The sequence below is a fragment of the Corella eumyota genome, chromosome 2, assembly GCF_963082875.1.
Source record: "Corella eumyota chromosome 2, kaCorEumy4.1, whole genome shotgun sequence".
In the NCBI taxonomy this organism is placed as follows: Eukaryota; Metazoa; Chordata; class Ascidiacea; order Phlebobranchia; family Corellidae; genus Corella; species Corella eumyota.
In genome coordinates this window covers 3,545,497-3,558,307 of record NC_137491.1, presented here as the reverse complement: position 1 = coordinate 3,558,307, position 12,811 = coordinate 3,545,497, and the positions used below count along the sequence as shown (strand labels likewise).

Genomic DNA, 12,811 nt, shown 5'->3' with positions numbered 1-12,811 from the left:
TATTAACATTAAATTAAAAAAAACTTTTTATTTTAAAAATTGATAAGAAATAGTTCACATAGTAAGAAATAGACATTTTAGACGAGGCACAAATACTAAGGCACCATTTTTTAAAGAAAAACTTTTCATAAAGTTTTACCTAAAGGGGATTTTTTTTATGACGTCATTTCGCTGACGTCATTTTTAACTCAATGACGCGTTCGTGGTGATGAGCTTGTAGTAGGCTCCCTCTAACGCCATCAACTGGTCGTGAGTTCCTTGTTCAATTACTTGACCTAAAATGATAAAATTTGATTTAAGTATTTTGAAAAACTAAGTTTACTTTAACATTTAGTAAAGAGCTTAACATTCAGGGTACGAAATAACGTTTAAAAATTGATTCGCTAAAAACTTAACGTTTAAAAAACGATAAACGTCCCATTTTTGGAGCAACGATTAGGCCCAAGTTTTGATCTTTGTTTTCTCATACCGTTTAACGCCTTGCGTTGCATTTTTAAAACGTACTACTTACTATGCTTCTTACTGAAGTTTAACTACATTGCACAACAAATAAAAGAATTGCACAATTTTCGCATTGAGAGATCATGGAAAGTTATTGTTATTAAACGCCTTATAGTAACCTACATTTACGCAGGATTATGTTGATGTTATTAAATTGGTGTGAAACCGGTTAAAAATAGATTGTAACAATACACAAATATACACGAAATTTTTATTATCGTCTGAACCGTTCTTGGTTGATTCGCTATTTCTAATATATTAGTATATGAAAAACGATTCGCTAATTTAAAAAAAAAACGATTCGCTTTTAGCGAACAGCGACCCGTTATTTCGTTGTCTGACATTAATGTAAAGTATAACATAGTAGCTTGACCAGATTTATTTTTAAAATTGACTTGAACGCTTACCTTGTGATATAACCGCAATCTTGTTCGCGTTTCGGATAGTTGAAAGTCTGTGAGCAATTACAATACAAGTTCTTCCCTCTCTAGCGCGATCTAGCGCCTCCTGGACAATCTGTTCACTCTCTAAAAATTAATATTATTTCAATAAAGTGAACTGCATTGTATTCTACAAGCAAAGGTTTCAATTGTTTTGTCATAAAATTACCTGTGTCGAGTGCGGATGTCGCTTCGTCCAGCAGAAGAATTCTCGGGTTACGTACCAGTGCTCTCGCTATAGCGACTCTCTGTTTTTGACCACGTGACAACTGGTCTCCCTTATCCCCGACGCTCGTGTGGTAACCCTTGAAAATAATTTTAATTTAAAAAAAAATGACAAGATCCCTACTAACAATAAATAATTCTGTAAAACTTTTTTTACCACTAATATAATGTTAAAGCGGATGAATACAATTTTTGGGATCTACTTACATCCTTAAGGGCAAGAATAAATTCATGCATATTGGCAAGCTTGGCGGCCCTTTCCACATCCTCTTTGGGCACCTTCCGGGCGTTGTCCCCGTATATAATATTATCGTACACTGTGCCCCCGAACAGGACCGGTTCCTGGGATACGATCCCGATCTTTGAACGGAGGAACCCGACGTTCGTGTTTCGGGTTTCGTGCCCGTCCACAAACTAAAAATTAAAATTAAATTTATAAGGTTGGTTAAAATGTGATGACGTCATTATTTAATGTAATGACGTCACAAAAAATTGCCATGCCAGGAAAAAAGTTAAAATTATCTATTAATATTTGCTGTTCTTAAACAGTTTCCCCATATACTGTTGAAATGTGATGACGTCGTTATTTACTTGATAACGTCATTAAAAATGTCATATTATGCGTAAGGTTTTAAATATCCAATGTTATTGGCTATACTTGTCGACATTACGTAAGCAATGCTACCTGTGAGTATAATGACGTCATATATCGTGACGTCACAATTGACTTACCACGGTGCCTGCGTCGGGGTCATAGAATCGTTCGAGGAGTTGGACACTGGTGCTTTTACCGCATCCACTCTGTCCGACCAAGGCCAGTGTTTCCCCGTGTTTTACTGTCACGTCCAAACCACGGAGAACTGTAATGTCGGGTCTGCTCGGGTAAGTAAAATGGCAACCCCGAAACTCGACGTCACCTTTAAAGTTGTTCTGAAATAAAAAAAAGGGGTTTGTAAAAACAAAAATCGCCAAAAAGACTTTAAAAAATGATTCTTTTACAATGTAGGCTGGATTTTAAAATTAGGTGCAAGCTTTAGGTCGAATCGTTTCAAAAAAAAACTATTATTATTGCCGTAGAAAAGGTAAATTTTTCGGGCAACATTTAGGTTTCGTATTTACTAAAAACGGTAACGTTTTTAGATAAGAAGGTCAGTAACTTACACAGGTTTTTTAATTAAGTGTTTATTATGTTAACTTACCCATTGATCTCCTTCTGTTGAGTAGGAATCAATCAAAGGTTTCCGATCTAATAACTTAAAGATTCGAGCTGCTGAGGTTTTAGCCTTGGCATAATCTGGGGCATAATTTGATGCCCTGCCCAGTGCTGTGCCACCAAATACAATAGCAGAAAATACCCTTTAAAATAAAGGGTTTATTTACAAGCTTTTACTTTAAGTTTGGCTAATTCTTTTGAGTAAAAAGACGATTTTGCAAATTAGTTATGTACAATCATTTTGAGCTCTACTAGCGTCGTCCGTCGGTTTAAACGGGTAGTACTAAAATGAATGCGGAAAAGGGCGGAATTTTTTTACCTTACATGATTTTCCTTGCGATCTTGCCCTTTTTTGCATCTATTTTAGTACTACCCGTTTAAACCGACGGACAACGCTAATAGAGCTCCAAAAAAAACAGATTTTGAATAAAATTAAACAAGAAAACATATTTAAATAAAACTAACAGTTAATAAAATTATGATTATAAAAATTTACCTAAACACGTATTGAAATTCCATCTCACCACGTGCTACCAAATATCCGCCGAAGCGGAAGGAAGCGGCATAAGCAAAGAAAATAATACAATTCGCAATTCCGAAAGTTATTCCGTAAACCTGAGAGTTCTTCTTTCCATCACTAAAAAGATTAAATGGTTGAATTTTACTGCATCATATAATTTGTATTTACTTGTTTAGTTTAGTTTAATTTTTTTGCTTTTTCGGGTTGTGTTTTTGTTATTTTTTTAAGTGTATAATTTACAAAATTCTTATTACTTACTTATATGGACCCACCAACACTTGATTATATTCCTTTGTAAAATATTCTTCTTTATTTAAGGATGCAACTGTTCGAATTGATTCAATAGCTTCTGATACAACCTAAAAGTTAACAAAACACAAAAATAATGAAAAGTCCTTATAATTTTTTGAAATGTAAGTTTATGACATTTTCTGAAAACAAATAATTTTTTATTTGAAAGCAAATATGCCATAATAAATTGTTTTTTAAGCTATTTATAAACGCCGGAATTAACAGCAAATTTAACGGCAATAGTCGGATTTGAACTCAAGACCCTTTGAACATTCACCCAAAACCATGGCCAGCAAACTTTATTACTGAAGCTATATTAAATTAACTAATTTATCATAGAAATTACCTTCGCAGCATCTTCAAGCGATTCTTTATCCCTCCTCGCACTTCCAGTCATCAACCTAGCTTGAATCAACCCAGATAGAACGATGAAAGGAAGGAAAGCAACCACAACGAAAGCTAACATCCAACCAAAAGTGAAAGCAATGACCACAGCTGATCCAATACTTGCTATTGCCGATACGATGATACCAATTTGACCTCCAGTAGCCTGATAATAAGGTAACTTTTATTAAACTACAGTTACTTTTAGTATATTACGCATGAGACATGATATAGAATTTAAACGAGGAATTTAGATTATAAATATTGAATTAGGAAAAAGAAACATGATATAGAATTTAGATTTTTGCAAAGCATTGTATATTAGCATTATTTTCCGTTTAAAATAATAAATTACTAGTTTGAATATATTGTACTTTACGTTTCTTAAAAAAACTGAGGACTCTTAAGTACGAGAAAAAATTATCTAGGACCGTAAAATAGAAGAGTTTTTATGAGAACCGTAAAGTACAAGTGATCCAAAATTGATGCTAACAATAACCAAAATAACAATAAATTTTATTTTAACTTTTCTTACCCCTTTAACCAGCGCAGCATCAGTAGCCAACCTAGTAGACAGAGCACCAGGGCTGTTCTTATGATCATCGTACCAACCTATATCTTGTCTCAACATACATTCAAATCCCATGTTCCTCAACCTCCTAGTAAGTATCTCGCCCGACTTAGCAAACATGTAGTTCTAGAACACATAAAAATATATATTTATGTATATGTTTTAATAAGGGTTATCTTACAGTTTTTAACGCGACTGTAGGTTTCAGTAGGAATCAAACCTAAGACATCGGGTATTAGAATTTGCAATAAACAATATGCTAGATTTTTAATCGTAAGATGCTAGTTTATTAAAATATGGTATGTCCAACGCCTTAAAGACAATTTTATTCTATTAGCATAAAAATCTCGCTTGCAAATAGTTGTACCTGTAAAAAGTAAGTGATAAAAGATATCACACCAATAGCCACAAACAAAATCGCATAAAAGTTGACTCCATTTTGCTGCTGTTCGAGAGAGGGCAAGGCAAATACCTGAGAAATAAAAAATAGTTTAATTTAAATAATAAAGTTTTAAAAAAGGAAAATAGTAGTAAGGGTATCTTTGACCGATTTTTGACAGGAACACAAAGATGGGTTTTAACCCAATCACAAAAATACCCGCCCCCCACTTACTCTTAAAACCCCTAAAAACAGGATGGCAAAGACGGGTTTTAACTTCACTACAAAAACATCCCCAACTTACCCCTAAAAGTCCCGAAAACAGAATAGCAAAGACGGGTTGTATAGCTCCGTTGATGGCGGACCCAATCGTCCCCCACATAATAAATGGCCACTCGGTGGCGTTTAACTTCATGATTCGCTTCAGTGAGGCTGGTTCAACCTCTTCTTCTTCCTCGCTCGAACTCTGTGACACATATTATGACGTCATAATAAATAAAGAAGTGTGACGTCATTAAAGAATTTTATTAAAACATTATGTAAAAAAATTTTAGACACTTTGTGACGTTATTACAAATTAATATTTTATTATGACATCGCACTTACGTCATCATCGCTGCTGGAGCTGTCGTCGCTATCCCTTCTCTTTCTGGGTTGATATTTCTTTGGGGGGTCGGGGGTGGTTAGACCCATGGGGGTCATGTCGGTTCCTTCCATTTTGGCTGCTTGCTTGCGAAGACTTCGTCTAAATCAAAATAATAATGACGTCACAGGGTTTTTGATGACGTCACGGAACATTTTATGTCTTGTTATTGACGCCATGAGCTTTTTGATGACGTCACGAAGAATGTTTACTTGATTTGTTATGGGTTATCTTTAAACCATTTTTGTTTTTAAGCAAAAAAAATGTAAATTTTCCTCTACCTTAAGCTTCTTCTATGACCGTGGGAGAAATCAGTCACGTGTTCAAGAGGTACTTCCGGTCCCATGTCCAATAAGGCGGCTGCAATAAAAAAAATTAAAGTCACATTTTGATTTTCAATTTATTTTAGAATTACTTTTAAGTTATTTGTTTACGTTTTTCGTCGTCGCTGCTGCTTTCCTCTTCGTTTGTTACCACTTGTATGACGTCATCAGTGCTTACGTCACCACTTTCACTTTTAGGTTTGCTCTTTTTGGTGGTCTAAAAAAAGTATTGATAAAAAAATTTAAAAATAATGTTTTTTTTATTTTAAACTTTTTTTTTATTTTTACCTGTAAAGTGACAAGCGTAAAATAAACTCCATTGTTTTTCATCAATTCCGCATGAGTGCCTCTCTCTACCGCCTTCCCGTGTTCGACTCCAACTATGACGTCAGCATTCTTGATTGTCGACAATCGATGAGCGACAATAACGGTCGTCCTACCCTGTCTTGCCTATAAAAAATTGATTTTGACATTTTGTTTTTTAACTTTTGATTTTGACATTTTGTTTTTTAACTTTTGATTTTGACATTTTGTTTTTTAACTTTTGATTTTGACATTTTGTTTTTTAACTTTGATTTTGACATTTTGTTTTTTAACTTTTGATTTTGACATTTTGTTTTTTAACTTTTGATTTTGACATTTTGTTTTTTAACTTTTGATTTTGACATTTTTTTTTGTTTTTTAACTTTTGATTTTGACATTATTTTTTTTTTTTTAACATGTTTTGTAAAACTGTTTTACTTTATAGCCTTAACCTTAAGCTATAAGTTCGATTCCATCTAGTAGCATGTTATGTTTTAAACGAATCAAGCTTTTGCCAATTGTGGTTTTTAATTAAAAGTTTTAGTTACAATTTGTAAGATTTTTATTTTTTTTGTATTACTTTTGGTAAGAGGTTTTTTATTTTTGTGGGAAAAAAATGTGCTGTCGGGACAGATTTTGAGTCATCCGTAAACGCTAGGCTTAAGACAAAAAAGTGTGATATTGGCGCGAATTAAACCCCAACTTATCGGCTCGTAGTCCGCTGCAATGGCGGGTTTACCACACAAGCTATTTTTTTTTAAATAGTTGGGTATTGAACAAAGAGCAAATTAACATTTAACAGAATCCAACTTATGTAAATTATCTGTATGCCCACTTACTTTGTCTAACTCTTCTAGCACCATTGCTTCACTTTGTGTATCCAGAGCAGAACAAGCTTGGTCAAGTAACAAGATGCGAGGATTACGAACCAAGGCTCGGGCGATCGCAATTCTTTGTTTTTGTCCCCCGCTCATTTGTCCTCCACCAGTTCCAACATTCGTTTGAAATTTCTATGCAAAAATGAAAACCTTGATTATTATTAAAGGACCTAAAAATTATAATAAATAACAATTAAAGAAATCGCTGCCATGTCATTTATAGAAACAACACGTACAACGTTTATGGCGTCGTTAAACCTATATATGACGTCATTGAATTGGTATATGACGTCATTAGACTACATATATGATGTCACAAGTTCCATTTGCTTTAATAGCGAAATTCTTTTTTACTTGTTTTACTTACATCCGGGAGGTCCATGATAAAGTTGTAAGCGTTTGCTGCTTTCGCTGCAGCGATTACCTCGGCATCGGTGACTCCTTCCCTACCAAACCTAATATTTTCAGCAATGGAGGTTGCAAATAAACTTGGTTCCTGTTGCACAACTCCAATCATTTTACGCAACCAGTTTGTGTTAAGTGTCCTCAGGTCGTGCCCGTCTAAGGTTACCTGAAGAAATAAGGATTAAAAAAATGTTATTAGAAATTAAGCCTAACATTTGCTTTGTACATAGCTATATGCTTATAAATACCAAAGCATTTTGTAGGTTAATAGTACTTATCTTGAGCAATCTAAACATCACAAATGATACCTTTTAAAGCCTAGTTCAAGCTTAATTTTCTTATTAAATTTAGTATACAAAACATTTTACGGTATTAAAAACTATTTAATAAAAGTTTATAAAAACTACATTTTAACCCAAACCTAAATCAACATTATTCCACATACAAGAACTACTTGTTTACTATGTGTAAACTTTGTCACCAACCTGCACACTGACCTTGATTTAAATGTATTACAAGAAACCATAGAAAAATATTTGTGCAAACATACTCTAACCTAACCCACCATATTCTCTACAAGACTATTGATTTAAGTCATGTCTTTTCATAACCCAATAATATTAAACATGTATATTTTGATGCAACTTATAGCGCAGTGTTTACTTACAATGCCCTTGTCGGGGTCATAGAATCTTTGAATAAGTTGTAAGATTGTACTTTTTCCCATTCCACTTGGCCCAACGATTGCGGTTGTTTCACCAGCTTTGAACGATATTCTGATGTTGTCTAAAATCTAAAACAAAATTATTTCAAAACAAACTAGGAATATAAATTTTGTGAAAAATGATGGCATCAAAATTGTATTTAAAATAACCTGCTGATCTTCTCTGCTAGGGTAGGAAAAATCACAATCATGAAGCTCTATATCTCCAACAAAGTGTTCTAACTTATGTCCTTCTTTTGAGAAGGGGTCAATTTTAGATTCCTTGACAAAAATTAAACCATAAATTAGTCTATATGTGGTTTAACCTAACATGAACATTTTAATCTAAGTGTTAAGCAAAGTTTTAAGGACTTTTGTCATATTAATATTTCAAACTATACCAATTTTACTAAACCCAACCAAACACTTTTATGTGTTGCTGATATTTTCACAGATGTGCCAAGGCTTTAAATAAGTTATCTGTATATCTTTCAGTTTTATGCTTACCCTTTCAATTATTTGGTAAACTAAAGCTGCAGCACTTCTGCCAACTGAGAAAGCTTCTAAGTTAGGTGCAGCCTGCCCCAAGTTAATAGCACCAATCAATACAGCAAAGAAAACCTAAAAAAAACGCTTTTAAAACAACAAAATGCACTAAACTAACTTTTTGTAAACAGTCTGACATTTTTTCTCCTACACGTCAAGTTGTGTGTTATGTTTAATTGTTTTTAAACAATGAACCACTCTTACCGTCATAAGTCGACCCGGTGAAAAATCAATAGTAGGATCAAACACTAAAGTTGAACCATACCAGAAAGCAAGAGCATAACTCATAAAGATAAGGCACCACATATACCCTGCAAAGAAGCCTTGAGTCATTCCTTTTTTGATTCCCTGCTTCTCTGCTTGGCCAAGTTTTTCGTTGTACCTTAAATGATATATTAGATGTTAGGATGAATGCTTTAGAAAGATTAATAATTTGACATATTTAAAAAGGCTGTCTTGCATATTTTAGGTCCATATAGTGGTAAATCTTTTTTTTACTTAAAATAGGTCTAAAATATAACATTTTTTATAAATAAAACTTCTTTTTAATTTGATACCTTATTACTTCTTTCTTTTCACCTCCAAAAGCAGCGACAGTGCGAATCGAACTTAGAACCTCTTCTGCTACAGCGCCAGCAGCTGCGTACGCTTGTAATTCTTTACTGGTCATATTTGCTACAAACTAAGACACAAAAAGTTATTATATTACAAGTTTGGGCAAGAAATGTACTAAGAATGGCTTTAATTTAACAATACAATACAAAGTTTGGCTTCATTTTTAGGTTCTAGTTGACTTAAATTTCAGTTCCTATTATTTGTTTTTTATTGCAACCGTTTTGGCGTCGGACTACTTTCCGAAAGGTTTCCGGTTTGAGCCGCACAAATGTCACACTATATGCCTTTGAGCCGAACATTTATGGATAGCTTAAACACGTCCAAACTGCACACCTTTTTCCGTTGAAAATATTAAAAATCTATTCTATGAGGGATATAAAAAAAACTGAAAACTAATATAAAAAAAAAATATAAAAAAAACTAAAAACTTATAAAAAAAAACTAAAAACTATACAATACTAAAAACTGTATTCAAAAAAAATATTAAATAAATATATCTAAAAGTTATATAAAAACTCGACTTACTTTTCCCATTAAAGCTGCACCAATACCAAGTAAAGGACTGATGGCCATAATAACCAAAGTTAGCTCCCATCCATTAAGAAAACCAACAACAAATCCACCGACAAAAGTTGTTAAACGTTGAATAAAAACACTAAACTTGTCGGCAATGGCATCACTAATCTTATTAACATCGCTAAAAGAATTAAAAAAATTGATTTATTTAAGAAGTAGCAAATGGTTAACAATGTAAATTCGCATATATAAACCTGTTAAATTTACTAATAACGCAAGAATGTCTATTAGTATGATATGTCTGGGCAACAAATTACGACTTGAATAATTCGGGTTTAAGCCGCACTAATTACAAATAGCTTAAACACTTTTTTTGCACGCCAACCGACTAAAATATCGATCAGCTTAAAGAGAAGTTTTGGATTTATGCCGCACCAATGCCACACTATTCGCCCTTGAGCCAGGCGTTTAAGAGTAGCTCAAAACACGTCACAACAGCACATCCTTTCTTAATAGAAAGTATAAAACTTATCATCATCTTAAGGTGAAATGGAATAAAAAAATTAACTTACTCGCTCATTCTTGTGTTTAGCTCCCCCATGTGATGGACATCAAACCAACCAATTTCCTGTCTCATGATGGAGCGGAAGAAAAGCTCCCGGATCTTCCGGGTTTGCCGGGTAGACGCCAGGACCCAGTTTCCCACCTAAAAAGTTAGTTTTTTTATTTTTAAGTTTTTTTCTAGTTTTTTTATTCTTGATGTGAAAAGGTCGACCCCATGACCTGAACATAGAGTACATCTGTTACCCCGACCCAGTCTCTAGTTGCCTTTGGCAGTTTAGGATTTTTTAAATTATAATTGTCTGAAAAACTAAACTTAATACTAGAAAAAACTAAAGAGTAAGCTGCTGATTTAGTGTTGGCTCAGCAGAAGTTTATACCGTTTATAGCGCCGTACTCAAGGGCGCTACAGAATGAGAGCAGTGGGGATCGAACCCACGATCTCATGTAGTGAATCCAAGTATTCTGACCACTACACCAAAATCATATACATTTAAAATATAATACTAGAAAAAACTAAGAGTATTAATGTGATATATATAAAGAAAGACTAATATTATTTTGTAAGGCTTACCTGAATATAGCCACATACGATAACAATACAAGCGATTGCAACGTAATAATAACAAAATCCAGTTAATTCCGCTTCGACGTCGATTGGTCTAAAAAAATCATAAAAATATATTTAATTTTTTTAAATTGTATAAACCTATTTTTACATAAACATGTCATAGCATCCTACATTTAAAAATGGGCAAAAATAGTTTTAACATTTTGCTACAACATGGCAGAAGGGAGGTTTAAACATGAAGCCTTACGCCCTAGAGTTAAGGCCTTAACAGTAACTCTAAAATCGAATTATTTAGGGACATAAATGATGATAACTTACTGTAAAATGTATGTCTCGTTCAGTTGTGACTCGTTCATAGCTCCATATGTTGCATTCAGTTCTGCCTCTGTACAAGTACCTCCAGTTTGTTGTGTACAAACACTGTAGCCTATAAACGTGTCTATCATTTGCCCGAAAACTAAAAATACCAAAGTTTTTTAATAATTAGTTAACAAAAGTTGTAGGAAAATCAAATAATCTAATTAGGTTTTAGATCTTAAATTATAAGGCGTATTTAAAAGTTAGTTATACTATTATTTAGCTTAGAAAATAGGTAAAATTAATTTTTTAACAAAAATTTATTTCTCAATACGGAGAAAGCGTTAAAAATAAATAAATTAAACAAACTTTTACTTTAAAAAACAGTGGAAACTCATTAATTTTTATTATATTTATTCTGGCAACACTTTAACTATTACGTCACAAATCAATAAATTCAAACCTGTCATCATAAAAGGGAAAGCTAGACCGTGGATCATTCCGCCTAAAGTTCCAGTTAGCATGAGGAAAAAATCAAAACAATCGGCATATCGAAACTAAAAATTAAGATATAGGGAATTATAATTAAAAATGAGCAGGTACTTTGTGTGTATGAGCTATCTGTTTAACACTGGGTTCAAGGGTAAATATTGGACTTGTATGAGCTATCTGTTAACACTGGGTTCAAGGGTGAATATGGGACATATATAAGCTATCTGTTAAAACTAGGTTCAAGGGTGAATATGGGACATATATAAGCTATCTGTTAACACTGGGTTCAAGAGTAATATGTATGGGCTATCTGTTAACACTGCGTCCAAAGATGAATAAGGGACGTGTTTAAGCCATCTGTTACACTGGGTTTAAGGGTAAATGTCTACTTACCAAACTAAAAAAAGAGACTTGAGGTGGTTTCTCTAATTTGTCTTTTTTCCTCTTTTTATCTTTCTTTTTTTGTTTTCGATTTTTCTTTCTAAAAACAAAATTAACTTACTCGGTCAAAATAAAAGTTCGTGTCAAAATATATTCAAATTTTATACATGTTTTTAATTAACCTATTTTTCTTTCTTCGTTCTTTCGAAACAACTTCTTCCAAAGATTTTTGTCTAAAATAAAACGTAAATTTAAAAGAACTGTTTATTAAATTTGGTAAAAGTTTTCAACCAGTTCTTCTTACCCTCGTGCAGCACTTTTGCCGTAAGAATTTTTTCGATCTAAAGTCACATTTGTAAAATCTAAGCAAAATAATAAATTTGGGTTAATAATTTTTTTAAACATTGAATTAAGTGTTGAATAGTATATTTTTTATTTTTTATATCTTTTCTTTACATTTATTTATTCCCGTTGTGGGAGGGTAGACTTTACGACCTAAACATAGAGTAACATCAGTTACTCCGACTCAGTCTTGGGTTGACTTTAGCATTTTGGGATATTATAAAGATTATAATTGCCCGATAATTATGCTGCTGATTAAGTGTAAGCCCAATAGGGGTCTATACCGTTTTTAGCGCCTTGCTTAAGAGCACTACAGTATAAAATCAGTGGGGATCAAACCAAAGACCTCGTGTAGTAGAGACAAGTGTTCCAACTACTACACCTCGCTGCCGGTATATGGTGTTACTTTTAATAAATTAAATTTAAATACCTGTTTCTTCTACATATCCATTATTTGAATATGACCTTTTCTTGTATGTATCGTCGATTCCCTCGTGGACTTCTTGCGCAACATCATAGACATCATATTTCATTTTTAAATAATTAATTTAATTTGGAAACTCTAAAACCAATCTAAAAAAATTAAAATTTTTTTTGAAAATTTTCAAATAAACAACTTAAATAAAAAAGAGCAATTAAATAATTTGTGGATTGACATTTATTATGTGTAAACTACAAATTATTTTTTAAATCGTAAAGTTTTACCACTTG

The 12,811-nt window shown here is 33.0% G+C and overlaps 1 protein-coding gene across 1 annotated transcript; it reads right to left on the bottom strand.

The window, feature by feature from the left end:
* Positions 1–61: 61 nt before the first annotated feature.
* On the bottom strand, positions 62–12,633 carry LOC145741366 (bile salt export pump-like). Its single transcript, XM_082558947.1, has 32 exons — positions 12,531–12,633; positions 12,063–12,120; positions 11,941–11,991; positions 11,771–11,858; positions 11,349–11,442; positions 10,907–11,045; positions 10,592–10,679; positions 10,029–10,162; positions 9,466–9,637; positions 8,883–9,007; positions 8,530–8,707; positions 8,287–8,400; positions 7,951–8,061; positions 7,744–7,869; positions 7,039–7,242; positions 6,633–6,803; positions 5,779–5,940; positions 5,602–5,707; positions 5,449–5,527; positions 5,131–5,269; positions 4,829–4,990; positions 4,513–4,617; positions 4,110–4,271; positions 3,537–3,740; positions 3,158–3,258; positions 2,876–3,016; positions 2,366–2,522; positions 1,899–2,096; positions 1,374–1,580; positions 1,111–1,246; positions 909–1,028; positions 62–275 (listed from the first exon to the last, which is right to left on the bottom strand). Exons 1-32 carry the CDS (start codon positions 12,631–12,633, stop codon positions 184–186), a joined length of 4,227 nt encoding a protein of 1,408 aa, XP_082415073.1. The 3' UTR covers positions 62–183.
* Between the last annotated feature and the right edge of the window lie 178 nt (positions 12,634–12,811).